The following is a 20,679-nucleotide window of genomic DNA, read 5'->3' on the forward strand; positions in this document are numbered from 1 at the left end:
TTCCTGTTACTGTGTTTTCAAAATAAAAGTAGGAGGGTATGGTATCGCGTGTAGTCATAAATAGGAAAATAAAATGCGCTTACACTACTGTGCAAAAGTCTCGAGCCACATGTATTATGTTAGAAAAAATGGAAAATAGGTGCAGCAATTTATTGAAATGTGTAAACGTACAGATAAGGCAAAAATTAGTTTTTACTATTTGAGTTTAAAAGTCAATATTTGGTATGATGATATTTTTTCTTCAACATAGCCTTAGGCAAGTTTTCTTTTAGTTTCTTTTGTAGCTCCAATGCTCTTTTTGGAGGTGTTGGTTGTGTTTTATTCTATTCTCTGTCAAGATGATGCCACACTGCCTCAATAAGATTGAGGCCCAGGCTCTGGAGAGGCCAGTCCATGACTGATAATGTTCTATTGTGTTTTATACAGTGTGTTTGGGATAATTTTCATGCTGAAAACTAAAGTCACTGCTAATCAGAAACTTTCCAGATGGTGGATCAAAATCTGATGGTGCTTTCTGCATTCATAATTCCGTCAATTTTGACGAGAGCCCCAACCACTGATTGAAATGCAGCAGAATCTTGAAATCAATACTATACTGATGTCAGTGATGATACTGAAAGACAGGTGTGATTTGACTAATGGAGAGCCTTATAGTGGTGATGTGAGTGGCAGAGTTCTGAACAGTTGAAACTTATGACTTCAACAGGTCTTCCTCTCAAGTTTAGATTTGAGAGCAAAGAGACCAAAGAGAAGGAAGTTACAGTAATCAATACAGGACATAACCAAGGTAAGAACAAGAGTGGTGGTATTATTAGGTGTGAGAAATGGAGGGATGCAATTAAAGTTACGAAGATGGAAGCATGAGGACCGAGTGACATTACTGATGTGAGCTGGGAAAGAAAGTGTGCTGTCAAGAATGACACCCAGACACTTAACCTGAGGGGAGGGAGAAATTGAGGAGGTTGTCAAGGTGTATTTGGTGCCAGTGAGGAGAACCTTGGTTTTATCACTGTTCAATTTGAAAAAGTTACGGGTTAATCTAAGATCTGTTGCCACTGATGTAGTTCTTGTGTAATTTGGCACACCTCAGCCTCTTCTCCATGTTTCCCTTCCTCAGGAATAGTTTCTTGACAGCCACTCTGGCACAGAGATCATTTGGCTTCAGTGAACAGTAGAGAGATCAGCTGAAGAGCCAGATGCATATCTCAGGTCCTGTCAGATCTGCGCTGGATTTTTTCCCTATTTCTTAAGGATATGACTTTCAAATACTGCTCATCTGCTGTAGATATCTTTTTTTTAGGGCTGACACTTATTCTATTATACTTCACTTATCCAGTTTCCTCATTTTTTTAAAGGACACACTGCACATCGGCCTGATATGTGAGCTGAAAAGTTTTCATAGCACTTTTGGAATCACCTTGGTGCTGCAAAATTACAATTTTATGTCTGCCAAATTGTGTTATCTTCGATTCAACTAAAGAAATGGGAACAAACTGTGTGTTTTTGAACAGGCTGCTGTTAACAAAGTGCACAAAGATACAATTTAAAATTAGTTCTTTTCTTTAACAAACAAAAAACATGGGTCAGTAGGGGAGAGGAGAGGACAGAAGGCGGCAGAAAGACAAATAAAGCCGAACTAGCAGATTTTTCAGAAAACCGCAACACGAAACCCAGTCGAGATGTCAGAGGAAAAGCCAAAGGAAGGAGTAAAGACTGAGAATGACCACATCAACCTCAAGGTTGCAGGGCAAGATGGGTCGGTGGTTCAGTTCAAAATAAAAAGACACACACCTCTCAGTAAGCTAATGAAGGCGTACTGTGAACGACAGGGACTCTCAATAAGGCAGATCAGGTTCAGGTTCGATGGCCAGCCGATCAATGAGACGGATACACCTGCACAGCTGGAAATGGAAGATGAAGACACCATAGATGTTTTCCAGCAGCAGACAGGCGGGCATTGCTAAGCCCTACCCACCTCATTGATGGCCACCCTCAGACAACGCCCTCAACCACCTTCACTGTTCATCCCTTCCCCACCACTCCTCTCAGCTTATTATTATTATTATTATTATTATTATTATTATTATTATTCCTTCAGTTTAAAGATGTCTGTCATGGTTTTCGTCAGGTGTGGGCGGGGGCCTCGTCAGCTGTTTATGTGCTGTCTCAGTCAGGACTGAACATTTGTGTGTGTCAACAGTCTCTCTGCTGGCCAGTCAGGACACCGATTTTGTTCTGGCACCGCAGGCTGTGATTGGACCAACAGCTCATCACAGCTGTTCCTGGTTTGTCACTGCTTTTGGTTCACAGTGCAGTGAAAGCTTAGTATCCAGTAGTTTCACTGTTTTCATCCATCAGGGTTGAACGCGAGGCTCTGCGAGTATTTTGTCAGTGGGCATGAAAATGGTTTGAAGTGGAAGCACTATCTGAACTTAATACACACATGCTTTCCATTTCACTTTATTTTTGTGTGTGTGTTTGTTGTCTGAATGGTGACTCCTGCTTTTTTCTCAAATGCATTTTAATTCTCTTTGCATTTTAGGTGCTTCTGCAATTTTTCTTCTTTTGTAATTTTTTTTTTTTTTTTTTGGTCAGTTATTTTAAGTGTAACACCCATGGGGCATATGATCGGCATCTTTTTTTTTTTTTTACTTTTCCACCCCCTCCTATACAGCAGTATCAGAATGGGTGTTAGATAAATGTTGTGGGGCTTGGACCAATACTCCAAAAAACTGAACGTCTGCTTCATATTTGACGTGCTTCTCTCTAAAAGCAAACTTCAAGGTGAAAACTGTCATATTTAAAGGCGTTTATATTGCATCAGTGTTTGCTTCCTCCTAGATGGCTACTAACTGAACGATTGTATCTGCGGTACACAGATAAATGCTTATTCAGAAAAATGCTTGTTTCAGGGGAGAGAATTCATTAATACCACACAAGTGCAGCCACAGGTGGAGTTATTTGGCATTTGATTTGGTAAAGAGTCTCTTGGTGCAAAATATGTAACTTTTTTAAAAAAAATTTTTATTTTTTTGTTCTGTTTTTCAAAGTGGGCCAGTGACCAGTCTATGATAATTTTAAAAGGTCTGCTTGTGGTAGAGGGCGGGATGTGGGTGGGAATAACTGAAAGGTTCTTCCTCAGTGCTATTTTGAGTTCAGGTGTCTCATCCCCTGTATTGCCCTTGGACAAGTAGGCTGACAAGAAAAGGGATTTTTAGATATTTGAGGATGAACAGCTTCAAATTCGAGCAACGCCCAACAAAAGTTGAAATGTTTTTGTTAAGACACCAACACTTTCCACTGCTACGCCAGCTGCTGAGATGCTGTCTGCCTGTGTGTTTTGCTGCAGTGTTACAGTGGCAGTCTTTCAAGTGGTGATGAGTGTCTCACTATTTTTACATTCTGGAGAGTGAAGCATGCAGTTTGTTGCATATCAGGTCAGGGAGGTCAGCCAATGGAGTTTGGGAGATAAGTCTTCTATACCCACAGGGCCCCGTTCTTCGTATGTGGGTAACCAAATTAGCCCAAATTAGCTTTGAATGTAAATAGTCTGAAATGAGCTTAATTTTTTTTTCCAGTTCAGCCACGATTCCTGCAAAAAACACCCAGCTTTCTTGAAGTTAGTTCAGAACTAAGTTTATTTAAAATGGTTATTAGGAAAGGCTGTATCTTTCAGAGTTAAGTACATGTTAAAATACATCAAAATAAAATCAATACAGCTAATATTAAAACCTACAGTCTATATTTTGTGTCAAAAGCTATATCTGAATATTTTCAGCAGCTACAATACATGTTTTTCATCTTTTATTTGAATAGTTACGAGTCAGTGCCAGTACCGAGACGTTTCTTTTTAGTGAGGAAGTAAAAGAAATCTTATTTCCTTACACGGCCATCAGCAAGCATCTGTCAATATTGTGTGGCACAGCGACATGTTGAGTTTTTGTGTGACCTGCATCTGCACAAGCTAGTCACAAGCAGCGATCATGACTTCAGCTTTTGTCACACAAAGTAAGAGCACACTTTACAACACCAACAAGTCAGCCCTCCGCTCGCATTTTAAGAACTGAGTGAGCTGGACGAAGATCAGCTGAGCTTAACTGTAAAGTACGAAGAACGGGGACCAGGTCTTGTCATGTTATGTTTTCTCTACTGATTTGTACATTATTTGTGGTCTTTTACTACTGTATACAATAAATATAGTTTGGTACTCAGAAAAAAAAAAAAAAAACATGGTCAAAATTTGTGAAAAGCAGGCAATTTCAAAAGAAAAGGTTTGAAAGGTCTTCAGAAAGCCCTGACAACAATTTCCAGACCAATTAAAAAATACAAGGACATCTGGCTCAATTGAAGCAAAATATAAAGAAATGAAGGGTGACTCAAGACTATATATAGCAATCAAGCATAACATTATGACCACTGACTGTTATTGTAGATAACACTGACTATCTTTTCATTATCTTGTTAGTGGGTGGTACACAAGCAAGTAAACATATTGTCCTCAAAGTTGACGTGTTAGAAGCAGGAAAAATGGGAGAGTGTGAGGATTTGAGTGAGTGTGACAAGGACCAGATTGTGATGGCTAGACGACTGGATCAGACCATCACCAAAACTGCAGCTCTTGTGGACATTCCCAGTCTGCAGTGGTCAGTATCTATCAGAAGTGGTCCAAGGAAGAAACAGTGGTGAACCAGCAACAGGGTCATTGGTGGCCAAGGTTTACTGATATATGTGGGGAGTGAAGGCTGGCCCAATGTGGTCCGGTCAAACAAATAAGCTACTGTAGCTCAAATTGCAGATAAAGTTAATGCTGGTTCTGATAGAAAGGTGTCATAATACACAATGAATCGCAGTTTGTTGCATATGGGGCTGGATAGCTGCAGACCAGTCAGTGTTCATGCTGATCAGTCTTATTATCCAGGATCATTAAAGGATCTTGGAATCACTCATGGTGATGGACAGAAAAAGCAAATACACTAAAACATTCTCAAATAACAGAGACAAAGAGACAGAAACAGAGAGAGGGACAACAGAAGGACCACCTGGCAAAGATAGGTGGAGAGGATTTTGGGTGTTCTTTTCAAGTTTGTCCTGCTTTTAGTAGGAAAACTGTATGAATCAATATGTACATTCAATTCTAAGTGATCTGAACACACCCAGTCATTCAGCTGGCAAACTGTTGAATCCTAATCCAGTTTAACAAGTTGGATCAAATCCACTTACTGTCCACTGATGTTTTATTTATGTGCAGCAGAGGGGCCTCTTGGTCAGCTCTTTATTTATTGTGTAATACTGAACAGTTATGAATCAAAGTATGATTTACTTGTATTGATTATACAATATACATCTGGACAGATTTGACGCATCAACCCAATGTGGCAACACTGATCCGCATTAAAATCCTTAAACTTTACAAACTGTTGTGGGCTGCTGTAATGTGAGTAACGGAGCATACATGAGCAAACCCTCCCTGTCACTGTACCTGGATGATTGCCTGTAAGAGGTAAGCCAAACGTGAACTTGACTGGCTAACAGCAACCACCTTAGCTAGCTTACCGCACATGTACTGTGGCAAAATATATTTTTAAATGTCTTAAATCATTCACTGTTCCACAAAATTGCTACCCTTCACTCCTAAAAATGCAAACAAGAAATCTGTGAGCGTACACTTCTGGGTTCTTTTTTGTTTCATATAAAATCTCTACAGGTTCAAGTTTTTGCTCACCGAGCACTCTTGTTATGGTCGCATATGATGAAGTCAGTGACACTGATTTGAAATTTAAAAAAAATTGTAAAAAAAAATTAGTTGGCAAAATCTTACATGAACACTGTTCATGTTTTGGCCCACATTAAAGCTGTCCTTATTGATTCATTTTTCATTTTTGGTACAGCTCCAAGAGCTTGATTGTCCAAAGCAGATGGTAAAATGACTGCATAAATCCCCAGAAGCTAGATGAAATATGTTGAAACTGAAGTGGAATAAATGAAACCGTTAGGAATTCACAAATATGCCAACTGTGAAAGACATCGCAGCACCTTTTAAAGAAACTATTGAAAAATAAAGACAGCTATCCTCTGGCATTAGCAAGCATGCATCACCTCCTTATCAACAATAATGTAATTAGCTGCTGTAATGATGAATCTTTTCTGTGGTCTTCCACTTTTCCTATCACCTGGCAGCTCCATATTCAATATCCTTTGTCCAGTATATCCACTATCATTCCTCCGCACGTCCAAATAATCCCAGCCTTCCCTCTCCAAATTTGTGTCCAAAATGCTCAACATGAGCTGTCCCTGTGATTTAAATAGATTTTAACATTTTCAACTCTGCCACCTCCAGCTTGCCCTCCTGTCTTTTTGTCAGTGCCACCATCTCCCTTCATCACAACAGGTCTCAATACCATCTTGTAAACCTTCCCTTTCACTCTTGCTGCCATTCCATCCATCCATCCATCCATTCTCTTCCGCTTATCCAGGGCCCCGATCCGTCTGTCACTCGTGAACAAGATCCTGAGATACTTGAACTCTTCCACTTGGGGCAGGAACTCGTTCCTGAGCCAGAGAGGGCACTCCACCCTTTTCTGGCTGAGGACCATGGCCTCAGACTTAGAGGTGTTGATTCTAAAGCCGGCCGCTTCACACTCGGCTGCGAACCGTTCCACTGCGAGCTGGAGGCCCCCCCCGATGAAGCCAACAGGACCGTATCATCTGCAAAGAGCAGAGATGAGACTCTGAGGCCACCAAGGAAGAAGCCTTCCACCACCTGGCTACGCCTAGAAATTCTGTCCATAAAAACTATGAACAGAATCGGTGACAAAGGGCAGCCCTGACGGAGTCCAACACCCACAGGAAACAAATCCGACTTATTACCAGCTATACGGACCAAGCTCTCACTGCGGTTGTACAGAGACTGAATGGCCCGCAACAACGGGCCAGACACCCCACACTCCCGCAGGACCTCCCAAAGGATACCCCGAGGGACACGGTCGAATGCCTTCTCCAAGTCCACAAAGCACATGTAGACTGGTTGGGTAAACTCCCACGCCCACTCAAATATCCTTGAGAGGATAAAGAGCTGGTCCAGCATTACGCGACCAGGACGAAATCCACATTGTTCCTCCTGAATCCGAGGTTCGATTAACGGATGGACCCTCCTTTCCAGCACCCTGGCATAGACCTTACCGGGGAGGCTGAAGAGTGTGATCCCCCGAAAGTTGGAGCACACCCTCCAGTCTCCCTTCTTAAAGATGGGGTCCACCACCCCGGTCTGCCAATCCAATGGCACTGCCCCAGATCTCCACGCGATGTTGCAGAGGCGTGTCAACCAAGACAGCCCTACAACATCCAGGTGCCATTTACACAACTGTTTTCAGTTTGAAACGGCATCATTTTGATGCGTTTCGGCCTTGCGTTTACACGACAACAGTGTCGTTTTGATGCGTTTCACCCTTCTGTTTACACGACAACGGAGTGAAAACGATGTGTTTCGGAAACAGGGTCCAGAGTGGAGCGTTTCAGAAATGCACCGGCCTGCGTTCTCATGTAAACACTTGAAACCGGGGTGATTTGAAAACGCTCGACTCGCACATGCACATTATGGTTGCGACGGCCACAGTTTTTCACGCACGCGCAAATTGATAAACCGTACTCGCGGATTCACGAGTGCTTCTTATGCTTTTCTTGTGTTTTTACTGTTTTGTAATTCAGCGTTGTGTGCACCAGCGATCCAACCTCATCGTCAGTCCACACAAAACCTCTCACATTGGTCATTTTGTAAGTAAAGAACAATTTGCCAATTTGTGTCACTCCACGCATGCGCGTCTTGCATAAACAAACTTTGCAAAGAGAAAACCAACGCCAACTTGTGGCCTGGCATGGGAACTACATCGTTTTCATCGTTTCACATGTCATTGTGTAAACGCGGATTGTTTCTGAAACGCTATCGTGTAAACGAAAGGCTGAAACGCATCAAAACAACACCGTTTCCAGTGAAAACGGCTTCGTGTAAACGGGGCCCCAGAGCCTTCAGGAACTCGGGCCGAATCTCGTCCACTCCAGGGGCCCTGCCACCAAGGAGTTGTTTAACTGCCTCAGTGACCTCACCCCCATTGATGGTCAAGTCATCTCCCTCGTCCCCAGACTCTGCTTCCACTACAGAAGGCATGTCATTGGGATTCAGGAGGTCCTCAAAGTATTCATTCCGCCATCCGACTATAGCCTCAGTTGAAGTCAGCAGCACCCCACTCGCACTATAAACTGTGTGAGTGGAGTCGCCTCCTGAGTCGCCTGACGGTTTGTTAGAATCACTTCGATGCCGTCCAAAAGTCTTTTTCCATAGCCTCACCGAACTCCTCCCACACCTGAGTTTTTGCTTCGGCCACTGCCTGGGCTGCATTTCGCTTGGCCTGCCGATACCTGTCAGCTGCCTCTGGAGTCCCACAGGCTAACCAAGCCCGATAGGACTCTTTTTTCAGCTTGATGGCTCCCTTCACTTCCGGTGACCACCATCACGACAGGCACCAACCACCTTGCAGCCACAGCTCTGAGCAGCAGCCTCAACAATGGAGGTGAGGAACCATTTGGACTCAATGTCCTCAGCCTCCCTTGGAGTGCTGTCGAAGTTCTGCTGGAGGTGGGAGTTGAAGATCTCCCGGACTGGGGCTTCTGCCAGACATTCCCAGCACACCCTCACAATGTCCAGCATTTTCCCCCACCACCTGATCCAACCCAGATAGCATACGGAAGTGGCCCACTTCAGGCAATAATCTGGCACTGTAGGCATTCTTCCTGTTGTGTATGATATTGGATCCCATAAACACTTTTCAAGCAGACAACTGGAAGTTTCACACAGCAACCATGATTTATTGTTTTTTTCACACAGGCGGTTCTCTACCCCAAAGCGCCCTCCTGTGGCGACTGGTTATTTTCTTCCAACTACAACTTAACAATACAACCAACCTCCACCACACAGGAGCACCGTCACTACAACATTAACTCAAAACCCTCTTTACTCTATGGGTTCAATGCTTCTGTGTCTGGAACACCACAGCTCTTCCCCTGTAAAATCAATACTTCTCCATCCATTGAACATTTTCAGTTATTGATTTTTTTTTTTCTTTTCTTTTGTTTTTTTTTAACACAAACAGAAAAAAAAAACTTATTTTTCCTCTTCCTTTCTTTTCTCACATTTACAATCTCAATTCCAAGTTCAGTCTTTCAGGAGGCCGCCGGTTTCTCACTGGGCGAGTGTTCCCTTCGACTGTAGGTGATGGCAACTCAGTTGGCTGTGTTCCCACAGTGCTTTCTTCCCTTTGTTGATCCACATCTTCGTTTGTATCGAGATCATCACAATCCCAAAAAGTTCCACCACAAGAGTCTGTTTTGGTCAGCTGAGCTGCGTTTCCATTTACCCCCAACATCTGATTTACATGCTTTTTTACACATTTCCCATTCAGTTCAACACTGTAAGTTACAGGACCCAGAATTTCTTGTACAACTCCATTCAACCACTTCTCCCCTCCCCTGTAATTCTTTACCAAGACAGGTTGACCTACAGCGAAGACCCTGACACGGGGCAAAACTGGGTCTGTTTTGTTTTGCATTCTCTGGGAAAACTGAGGTCTTATTAGTGACAGTCGCGTTCGAACTTGTCTTTTCAGAAACAACTCCGCTGGAGTTTTTCCTGTTGTTGTGTGGGGCATGTTTCTGTACCCTAAGAGAAAATTTGCAACACAGTGCTCCAGTGTCATGCCACCAACAGCTCGATTCTTTGCCAGTGACTTCTTAAGATTTTGGACTAATCGCTCAGCTAATCCATTACTGGCAGGGTGGTATGCAGGCGATTTAATGTGCTGCACTCCATTTTTTTTTAGAAATGACTCAAACTCTTGCGACACAAACTGAGGCCCGTTATCTGTTACAACTTCTTTTGGTAACCCGTAAGCTGCAAACAACGTTCTCAATGTTTCAATGGTTTTAGCAGATGTAGTAGTATGCATAGGAATAACCTCTGGCCATCTAGCATAGGCATCTATCAGTACCAGGAACATCTGCTTGCGGTCCTCTGCAAAATCAAGATGTATCCTTTCCCACGGACTGGAAGCCCATTTCCATGAATGTACTGGTGCAGTACAAGGCACACTACGTTGCTTTTGGCAAATGGCACACTCACTGACTTCCCTTTCAATGCACTCATCTACTGCTGGCCACCAAAACAAACTTCTGGCAAGGGATTTCATCTTAACTATTCCCCAGTGGTGTTCATGCAGTTCAGCGAGCAACTGGTTTCTGAATCTTTCAGGAACTACGACACGTAGCCCCCACAGCAGACAATCATCCTCAACTGTAAGCTCAAATCTTCTCTGAAAATAAGCCTTCAGCAAATCATCCTGTACATGTTTAGGCCAGCCAGTCAACACCAACTGTTTCACCACTTTCAATACAGAATCTCTGTCTGTTTCTTTCGCTATCTCCCTTTCAGTGAGAGGTAACTCTTCAAGGTAAGATACTTTGTAAATGGGGTTTGACACCACATCTACATTCAGTTTCATTGGTAGCCTTGATAAGGCATCTGCATTACTATGCTGTTCAGATCTCTTGTACTGAATCTCGTACTTGTATGCAGCCAGGATTAGAGCCCACCTTTGCAACCTAGCAGCAGCTAGTGTAGGTACACCTGTTTTTGGTCCTAAAATTTTCAGTAATGGTTTGTGGTCTGTCACCAAAGTGAATTTCCTTCCAAAAAGGTAGTCATGGAACTTCATAACACCAAACACCAACCCAAGTGCTTCTTTTTCAATCTGAGAGTAGTTCTGTTCAGTCTTGGTTAACATTCTTGATGCAAATGCAATCGGTCTTTCACTTCCATCTTTCATTTGGTGACTGATTACAGCACCAACTCCATAAGGAGATGCATCACATGCTAAGATAATTGGCAACTCTGAGTCAAAATGCACCAAAACTTTGTCAGATTGCAGTGCCTTCTTTGCATTCTCAAATGCATCTTGACAGTTTTCTGACCAAATCCAGTCTGCATCTTTGTGCAGCAATGCTGACATCGGCTGGATCAGGGTGGATAAGTTTGGAATATACTTCCCATAATAGTTTAACAGAGCCAAGAACGACCTAAGTTCAGTTACATTTCTTGGGACTGGGGCCTTCTGAATGGCAGTTGTCTTTTCCTTCATAGGATGAATACCTGTGGCATCAATGACATGTCCTAAGTAGGATACACTGTCTTGCATGAACTCACATTTTTCTTGCTTTACTCTGAGATTGTAGCCTTCTAGCCTCTTAAGAACTTCCTTTAAGTTAGCCAGGTGGCTTTCTGCATCTTTACCAGTTATCAAAATATCATCAAGATAGCAGATAACTCCATCCATGCCCTGAAGCACCTGATCCATTATTTTCTGGAAAATTGCAGGGGCACTTGCAACACCATAGGGCAACCTGTTGTATCGATACAACCCCTTGTGAGTGTTTATTGTCAGGTAATGCCTAGAGCTTTCCTCCAACTCGACTTGCTGGTAGGCCTGGGATAAGTCTAGTTTGGTGAATTTCTGACCTCCTGCTAATTTTGCAAACAGATCTTGAGTTCTTGGGAGTGGATACTGATCCACTTTTAACCAGGGATTTATGGTGACCTTGTAGTCTCCACATAATCTTGCACTGTCATCCTTTTTAGGTATACACACTATTGGAGCGGCCCACTCACTGTAATTAGTAGGTGAAATAACCCCTTCCGCCTCCAATTTAGTCAGTTCCCTTTCCACAGCTTCTCTCAGTGCATAAGGCACATTTCTGGGCTTGTGGAACTTTGGTACTGCTTCGGGTGCTACATACAACTTGGCTTTAATACCATTCAACTTGCCAAGCTCAGGTTTGAACACTGATGCATACTTGGTGCATACGTCTTCCACTGTTTCTGGAGCCACTCTATTCACTTGTGACCAGTCCAGCTGCAACTGGCTAATCCAGTCTCTACCCATCAAAGTGGGGCCGCTTCCTTTTACAACTAGCAGTTCTAGTTTTTTAGTGGTCTCTTGACATTTTACTTTTGCCATAAATTTACCCATCAGTTGCAATGATTCTTGGCTGTACGTTTTAAGTACACAATTTGCTGCACTAAGTTTAACTGACTTAAATCTGCGCTTGTACAGCTTTTCGGATATCACTGACACTGCCGCACCAGTGTCTAGTTCCATTTTCACTCTTGAACCATTTATACTGACATACACGTAATAAGGTTTTACAACATCACCATTACCTGTGTTAATTTCAAACAGACCAAAATCGGGACTGTCTAATGTCACAACTGGATCATTGTCAGAGTTCGGTGCAGCCTCCATTTTATCCTGCACCAAAACATCGCTGGCCAGTCTGTCTTCTCTGTTGTGGTGTGACAGGAGTTGCATGCCATCTCGATCTCCCTGAAACTTGTGAGCGCTGCCTCGATCTGCACTCTGGGGCGGCTTAAGATCACTGACACCAAGGCAGGACTGGTGCGTGAAAACGCTGGGACGCCTTTTCTCCATATCCAGATGCATGGCTCCCTTGGTCGTCGTGGAATAGCCTCCTTCCTTGCGTGAGCGACAGGCTTTGGCTATGTGTCCTTTCTTTTTACACTCATGACACTCGCTTGCCTTAAACCTGCAGTCGTTCGGGCTGTGACTCTTTCCACCGCAACGATAACAGGGCTTCCCGACAGCTGCACATTTCTCCGTAGCTTCACGGTACCTTGCCTTAGCTTTCTTGTCCACTATGTGAGCCTTGAAAGCTTTCTGTGCAAATTGCTGTGCACTGTCCTTGGTTACCTCAAAAGAGAGCGCCATTTCTACAGCAAGCGGGAGTGTCAAGTCTTTGGTGTGCGCGGTGCTGAGCAGCCGATCTCTCAGCTCACTGCTCTTGACCCCACAGACAAATCTATCACGCAGTGCTTCATCTAAGAAGGTCCCAAACTTACATGTAGCCGCTAACTTTCTTAAGCTGGCCACATACTCACTGATCGTCTCGTTGTCTTTTTGGTTTCTCCCGTGAAACTTGCACCTTTCTGCAATGAAATTGGTCTTCGGTACGTAGTGCCGCTGAAGCAAATTCACCAACTCCTCGTAGGTTTTTTCCGACGGTTTATTTGGTGCACATAAATCCATCAACAAGCTATGTGCTCGTTTCCCTACCACTGTGAGAAACACTGACTTAGTTTTCACCTCTTTAGTGTCCAAGCCGTTTGCTGCAAAATACTGCTCGAGACGTGCACGGTAGTTGTCAAAACTTTCCTCACTTTCCTCGAAGTGAAAGTCTTCTGGCTTTCCAAACGCCATTTTCTTAGCTCCGGTTCGGCGGTCCTTTCACTCACCAAAGCTCGGCTTTTCGTTTTACAGTCCTGGGTTGCCTCGATGGAGTCGCTCCGTCCGCGGACTCTGTGTCTTCCAACTTGAAAATCCCATCCTCGTCGCCAAAAGTCTGTTGTGTATGATATTGGATCCCATAAACACTTTTCAAGCAGACAACTGGAAGTTTCACACAGCAACCATGATTTATTGTTTTTTTCACACAGGCGGTTCTCTACCCCAAAGCGCCCTCCTGTGGCGACTGGTTATTTTCTTCCAACTACAACTTAACAATACAACCAACCTCCACCACACAGGAGCACCGTCACTACAACATTAACTCAAAACCCTCTTTACTCTATGGGTTCAATGCTTCTGTGTCTGGAACACCACACTTCCGGCCCGCACAAAATAGATGTGAGCCTGAAGTGGCCCACATATGAAAAAACGCACATGGCCCACCTTTGCCAAAACACATTTGGGCCACTTTTGGCCCAAATGTATTTACAACAGCCAAAGGTCAACTTGATACAATGGATATGAAATTAGTTGGGAAATTGAAACTTTTTTGGGGGCGATTTACAAAGTCCCAAATGCACTTTTTGGTGACATTGACCCAAGTAACGTGTTGCAGGTAATTTCAAATATCAGCAAACACAAAAACTGTTTGTGTGCAGTTTGTCACACAGTGTGTCTGCTAGCTTAAAGAACAGCTGCTGTGTTTCCAGGGAGAGAAAAGAGAGAGAGAAGTTCACTCAGAGATGGAGAAAGATGGAAGAAGGAGGAGGAGAGAGGAAGAAGAGAGGTTAAAGGTTAAAACATTTGTTAACTGTACTCTCATACCCTGAAAGGGGTCATTTTAGACTTAATAAAACTGATTGATTGATTGATCTGGATGGCATTACTTTGGCCTCCAGTGACACTGTGAGAAATCTTGGAGTCATTTTTGTCCTTCAATGCACATATTAAACAAATATGTAGGACCGCTTTTTTTGCATTTGCGCAATATTTTCAAAATTAGAAACATCCAAACAGAAGCTTACTCGGTGAGTCAAACACAGTTCTCAGTGGTTCCCGCACATTTGCACTCTTTTTGTGTTTGGAGTTATGAGGATGTTTCATAACTCCAAACTTGAATTTAAGACAGTCTGACTGGTTTCCTTAGTTTGGTTCATGTAAATAATGAGTTTGAGCTTAATTGCCTAAAACTGATGTCTGAATGTCTTCAACTGTTGCTGAAGTTCAAATGCTTAAGGTGAAGCTTTTGCCACAGTTTATGACCATTTCCTTTATGAAGTCATTGTTCAGTGAACATCACACTGATGGGCTGCAACAAGCTCCTTTAAATGTTGTGTGTAGTCAGTGCTGCTGTCAGTAACTCAGCTGTCAGTGAGCCGGTGAGAAGCTTCCAGATGTTACTCTGGAGGAGGCTGGAAAACTTTGGAAAAGGAGTTCAATACAAGTGAGTGAAGCTCTGCTGAGCAGTGCCAGTGATACTGAGGTGAGCTGCTGAGGACATCCTGACCTCTCTGTCAGTGAGCCCTGGTGTTTCTGCTGCTGTTAGCGGTGAAGAAGATCCATCATCACTGACCTGCGACACTTGGAGAATAAACTCATACGAACGTGGCAGTTGGTACTGAAGGAAAAAGGGGGGGTTGTGCCTTTAATTAGTGCTTCCAGGGGTAAATATACAATCAACTGCACGTAGAAACAGTTTTACGAGTGGGATCAGGCCAGTGGCGTGAGGCGGGTGCACACCTCACTCCATGTGAGCGGCATAATCCTGGGCATGAATATTTGAAGCTTTCAAGTTTTATGTCTTACAGACGTTTTTGTGAAATTGTGTATTTATAGATGACCTAATTTCAGATCTGTGTAGAGGCAGTAGTAGAGGAAGCTGGTAGTCAATAGAGGGGCAGATCGAGGTACCAGGTATTTTAGTGTGTATCAGTTAAACTGTTTACAATTGTTTTTAAATGTCTCTTTAATAAAACCTTTAATAGTGTAAATTTCTCTCCCTGCAGCACACCTGTGAGCCTCTAGCTGCTCTTGCCGTGGAGAATTGTTTTTGGAGATTTAGTGTGATGCTAATTAGAGTTAAAGATCATTGAAGGGGTTTATTCACCTCGTATGCTTTGATTGGCTGCAGTGAAATTGTCCCCAGACCTACTCTGTGGAGTGGGGAGTTTTATTCTTACTCCTGAATGAAATGATGTGAAATAAAGATTTCTTTATAAAACAAAAACTTTGAGTGAACACAAATCTGTTGTTTTCCCAACTGACCTGTCGTGTAACACAAAGTGATGATTTAATCAAACTGTATCGGAGACAAAGTGGGTTTTTAGGACACTCGAGCCTAACGTTAGCTGCCATAACGTTAGCTTATAACCAGCTGTGCAGCAAACTACAAGGAGCGATCCTGATCCATAAATCTGGTCCATTCTGGATTCATCCCGCTGTGCAAATGGACTCCGATCCGGACCCAGTTTGCAGATCCATTACAGAGTCTGTGATACATCAGGATGGATCCGGTCCCGAGTCTCTTTACTATCTGAGATGGTTTATGATGAATGTGTTTGAAAATAAAGCAGAAGAATTAAATGATGTTTGTGTGAAAAAATGCAATTTCAAAAGTTTTTGTGGGGCACGCTACATGTAACTTCTGTGATACACAACTGTGAATAAAATGAGTTGTACACCATTAATGGAGCCATGAGGACATACACACAAACACAAACAGAGTTAGTGCTTCCTCTCGTCCTGTTGTACATACTGACAGAAACCTCTTTTGTTTACTTTGTATTCATTTATTATATGAAGACATCAAAACACAACACAGTTCAATCACACTTAACAACTAAGAAAGGAAACTTAACCACTAAAAAAGGAAACTTAATAACTAAAAAGGAAACTTAACAACTAAAAAAGGAAACTTAACCACTAAAAAAGGAAACTTAACAACTAAAAAAGGAAACTTAACAACTAAAGTTTAGGAAACTCAACCACTAAAAAAAAGGAAACTAAACAATTAAAATTTAGGAAACTCAATCACTAAAAAAGGAAACTTAATAACTAAAAAATGGGAGGAAATATAACTTGAAACAAGTCAAAAAGGAGATGGGAAAGATAGAGGGAAAGGGAGGGAGGAAAAATGGAAGGTTAGGGGTGCTAAAGAGAAAGGCTTGGTGGGAGGAGAGGGGGGAGGATGAGGAGACAGAGGGAAGGATGGGGGGGGGTGAGGAGACAGAGGGAAGGATGAGGAGAGGGGGGGAGGATGAGGAGACAGAGGGAAGGAGGAGAAGGAGGAAGTGGACTTCATGTCTTAGTGGATTTCTTCTGCTTCTTCAGCTCTTTCATTGTGTTCAGCAGCTGCTGCTCGGCCTCTTTCACTTTTCCTTTCAGTTTCTTTTTGGCCTCTTTTGCTTTCACTTTCAAATTCTTCTTGGCTGCTTTGTGTTCTAGTTTGAGCTGTCTGAGAGCTGTTTTACAGTCTTTTGCTGTCATTTCAGTCTCGGGCATGTTTGTATTTATAGAAACTTCTATTTTTTCCTCCTCTAGTTTTTGTTTTGTGGCCAATAATTCCTTTTTTAGATCTTCTGAGTCTTTTTTGGCCATCAGCTTTTCTTTAATTTCTTCTTGGAGCACACGCTGCACTTCCCGCAGTTTCTGCTTCGCAGTTTTGGTTTCGTCCTCTGCCTGCTCCCTTTCCTCCTCTTCAAATGTTTTGAATAATTCTAACAAGTAATCCTTTATTTTCCCATTTTCATTTTCAGCCTCCAGTCTTCCTTTGACTTCCTCTTCTAGTCCTTTTTTGTGCTCTGCCCACTCTCTTTCTCTTCTCTCTTTTTCTAATGTGTTCTTCACCTTTAACTCTTCGTTCTTTGCATTTTCACAGTCATGTTTTGTTTTTTGCACCTCCCTTTCCTCCTCTTCAACTGCTTTGAATAATTCTAACAAGTCCTCCTTTATTTTCCCATTTTCATTTTCAGCCTCCAGTCTTCCTTTGACTTCCACTTCTAGGGCTTCTTCCACTTCCTGTAGTTTCTTTTTGAGATCTTCTGCATCCTTCTCCACACGCTCTTTTCTTTTTCTTTCTTCTTCTAATTCTTTCTTTACTGCTCTCAGTTCCTTCTTTATGTTCTCTACTTCCATCTTTGCCTCCATTTTCCCTTCTTCTTCCTCTTTAAGTTGATGTTGAACTTGTTGCACATCTTCTTTGAGCTTGTAGTTTTCCACCTGCAGGGACTTAAAGGCTTCGCGCAGCACGATAAGCTCTGAGACGGTTGTGAAGGCCGAGGCGCTCACCAGTCCTGCTCTGGAGTTTGGCCTGTTCATTGCGGCTTTTCCACCAAGAAATGAAGCAACAGATCAGGACTGAATTATTAGCCTCCCATGAAAATCTCTTTTTTTTTTAAAGTGCTGTTACAGTTTCTTCTCAATCGATTTGGAGCAATTCTCACACTTTTGTCACTCACAACTTTAAAGCTCTCATTTTCCTAAATACTGTCCAGCATTGTGTTAGTGTTTCAATCAAATGACCTCAAACTTTTTTTGAGGTCGAGCAACCAACAAGTGTACCTAATAAAGTGGCTGCTGAATGTATGTAGCATGTCTTTATGGACTATGTAGTAGTTGACGCCATGTTGCCTTTTGCACAGGTGAGTATAAGTTATGAAAAATGCTTTAACTGTTTGGAGAACTGCATTAAGAGTAGTGAAAATCACTTTTGTGCTGTGAGAATTGGGCCAAATCAACTGAGAAAAGTTTTAATCAGAGGAAGAAATTTGTAAAAGAGGAAATGAAGCTACCTTTCAGGTGTTCACAGTCGAAGCTGTGTTCTTCCAGTATTTTGTTGTTGTGCTTTCACTGTGATAATTTCTGTTTTATTTGAGATGCTGAGATGTCTTTTCTTCTGTGTTGTCTGTTGTCTGCTGTGTTGTCTGTTGTCTGCTGTGTTGTCTGTTGGCTGCTGTGTTGTCTGTTGTCTGCTGTGTTGTCTGGTGGCTGCTGTGTTGTCTTTTGTCTGCTGTGTTGTCTGTTGGCTGCTGGCTGCTGTGTTGTCTGTTGTCTGCTGTGTTGTCTGTTGTCTGCTGTATTGTCTGTTGTCTGCTGTGTTGTCTGCTGGCTGCTGTGTTGTCTGCTGTGTTGTCTGCTGGCTGCTGTGTTGTCTGTTGTCTGCTGTGTTGTCTGCTGGCTGCTGTGTTGTCTGCTGTCTGCAGTGTTGTGTTGTCTGTCTTGTTTAAAAATGCTGAAACTAAGCGATGTGATGACATCAGAGTTCTACTGAACATTGTGTTTTGAAATTTGTAACAAGCCCCGCCTACAGAGAACAGTATTGTCAGATGCTCATGTTGCCTAGCAACAACAGCTCTTACTGACCAATGGACACTGCCATGCAGGTACTGTTTGTGCAGGTACTGTTTGTGCAGGTACTGTTCCTGCAGGTACTGTTTCTGCAGGTACTGACAGGTAAACTCTTAATGGATGACCATCGACTTCATTGACCGAGTCAGTCTGAAGGACTCAGTCAGTGAAACACAGCACGTGATGAAAACCAGCACCTGAATATGAAACAGGCCACCTCATTAAATAAATGTGTGTTATCACAGCACTAATGCCTGTTGTAAAGTTAGGAACCAGTGGTTTTTGCTCTTGGCTTATTTTGCTAATGAAACATGTGACTGTGATACATATGATTAAAAAAAAAGAAATCAGGAAGGGGGCAAATACTTTTTCACATCACTGTACATGTTGGATTTGTTGAGAACAATAAAACATGAACAGGCTGCCAAGCACTTCCTGCTTTTAGTGATTTAATGAGTTGCGGTCATACAATTCAATTCAATTCAATTTTATTTATATAGCGCCAAATCACAACAAACTGTCACCTCAAGGCGCTTTGTATTGTGGGTAAAGACCCTACAATAATACAGAGAAAACCCAACAGTCAAAACGACCCCCTATGAGCAAGCACTTGGCGACGGTGGAAAGGAAAAACTCCCTTTTAACAGGAAGAAACCTCCAGCAGAACCAGGCTCAGGGAGGGGCAGTCATCTGCCGCGACCGGTTGGGCTGAGGAGAGAGAAAAGACATGCTGTGGAAGAGAGCCAGAGATTAATATCAATTAATGATTAAATGCAGAGTGGAGTATAAACAAAGTAACTAAGGTGAATGAGAAGAAACAGTGCATTATGTGAACCCCCCAGCAGACTAGGCCTATAGCAGCATAACTAAGGGGTGGTTCAGGGTCACCTGATCCAGCCCTAACTATAAGCTTGATCATAAAGGAAAGTTTTAAGCCTAATCTTAAAAATAGAGAGGGTGTCTGTCTCCCGAATCCAAGCTGGGAGCTGGTTCCACAGAAGAGGCGTCTGAAAGCTGAAGGCTCTGCCTCCCATTCTACTCTTAAGTATCCGAGGAACCACAAGTAAGCCAGCAGTCTGAAAGTGAAGTGCTCTATTGGGGTGATATGGTACTATGAGGTCTTTGAGATAAGATGGGGCCTGATTATTCAGGACCTTGTATGTGAGGAGAAGAATTTTAAACTCTATTCTAGATTTAACTGGGAGCCAATGAAGAGAAGCCAATATGGGAGAAATCTGCTCTCTCTTTCTAGTCCCTGTCAGTACTCTAGCTGCAGCATTTTGGATCAGCTGAAGGCTTTTCAGGGAGCTTTTAGGACAGCCTGATAATAACGAATTACAATAGTCCAGCCTAGAAGTAATAAATGCATGGATTAGCTTTTCAGCATCACTCTGAGAAAGGATGTTTCTAATTTTAGAAATATTGTGCAAATGCAAAAAAGCGGTCCTACATATTTGTTTAATATGTGCATTGAAGGACATATCCTGGTCAAAAATGACTCCAAGATTTCTCACAGTGTTACTGAAGGCCAAAGTTATGCCATCCAGAGTAAGTATCTGGTTAGAAACCAGGTTTCTAAGATTTGTGGGGCCGAGAACAAGACTTTCAGTTTTATCTGAATTTAGAAGCAGGAAGTTAGAGGTCATCCAGGCCTTAATATCTTTAAGACATTCCTGCAGTTTAATTAATTGATGTGTGTCATCTGGCTTCACACACCTATCAGGTCTGATGTGTTTGTGGGGGACCCCGGTAACTGAATCATATGCACATATTTAATGGCATTTATTGCATCTGTTCAGCCCGTGAACCTATGAAACACCATGTGTGACACGTGTCACTGAACATCAGCTCAGCTGTCTTCCTGCAGTCATTTCAGCTCTGGGTCACAGGTCAGTTTCCTCCTGCCAAACTAAACCTTTATTGTTCTCAGCCTGTGGCCTAAAGCTGAAATGATTGGTAAGAAGGGGACTGAGCTCGTGTTCAGGGACAT

The 20,679-nt window shown here is 42.7% G+C and overlaps 2 protein-coding genes across 2 annotated transcripts; one reads left to right on the top strand and one right to left on the bottom strand.

The window, feature by feature from the left end:
• Nucleotides 1-1,588: 1,588 nt before the first annotated feature.
• LOC115795778 (small ubiquitin-related modifier 3) lies at nucleotides 1,589-4,209 on the top strand. The gene has a single exon (XM_030751853.1). The coding sequence runs from the start codon at nucleotides 1,680-1,682 to the stop codon at nucleotides 1,962-1,964; it is 285 nt and encodes a 94-aa protein (XP_030607713.1). The 5' UTR covers nucleotides 1,589-1,679; the 3' UTR covers nucleotides 1,965-4,209.
• Nucleotides 4,210-16,599: 12,390 nt separating this feature from the next.
• On the bottom strand, nucleotides 16,600-18,273 carry LOC115796493 (histone-lysine N-methyltransferase, H3 lysine-79 specific-like). The gene is made up of 2 exons (XM_030752922.1): nucleotides 18,134-18,273; nucleotides 16,600-17,665 (listed from the first exon to the last, which is right to left on the bottom strand). Exon 2 carries the CDS (start codon nucleotides 17,658-17,660, stop codon nucleotides 16,641-16,643), a length of 1,020 nt encoding a protein of 339 aa, XP_030608782.1. The 5' UTR covers nucleotides 17,661-17,665; nucleotides 18,134-18,273; the 3' UTR covers nucleotides 16,600-16,640.
• Between the last annotated feature and the right edge of the window lie 2,406 nt (nucleotides 18,274-20,679).

This window comes from Archocentrus centrarchus, chromosome 17 (genome assembly GCF_007364275.1).
Source record: "Archocentrus centrarchus isolate MPI-CPG fArcCen1 chromosome 17, fArcCen1, whole genome shotgun sequence".
Taxonomy (NCBI): domain Eukaryota; kingdom Metazoa; phylum Chordata; class Actinopteri; order Cichliformes; family Cichlidae; genus Archocentrus; species Archocentrus centrarchus.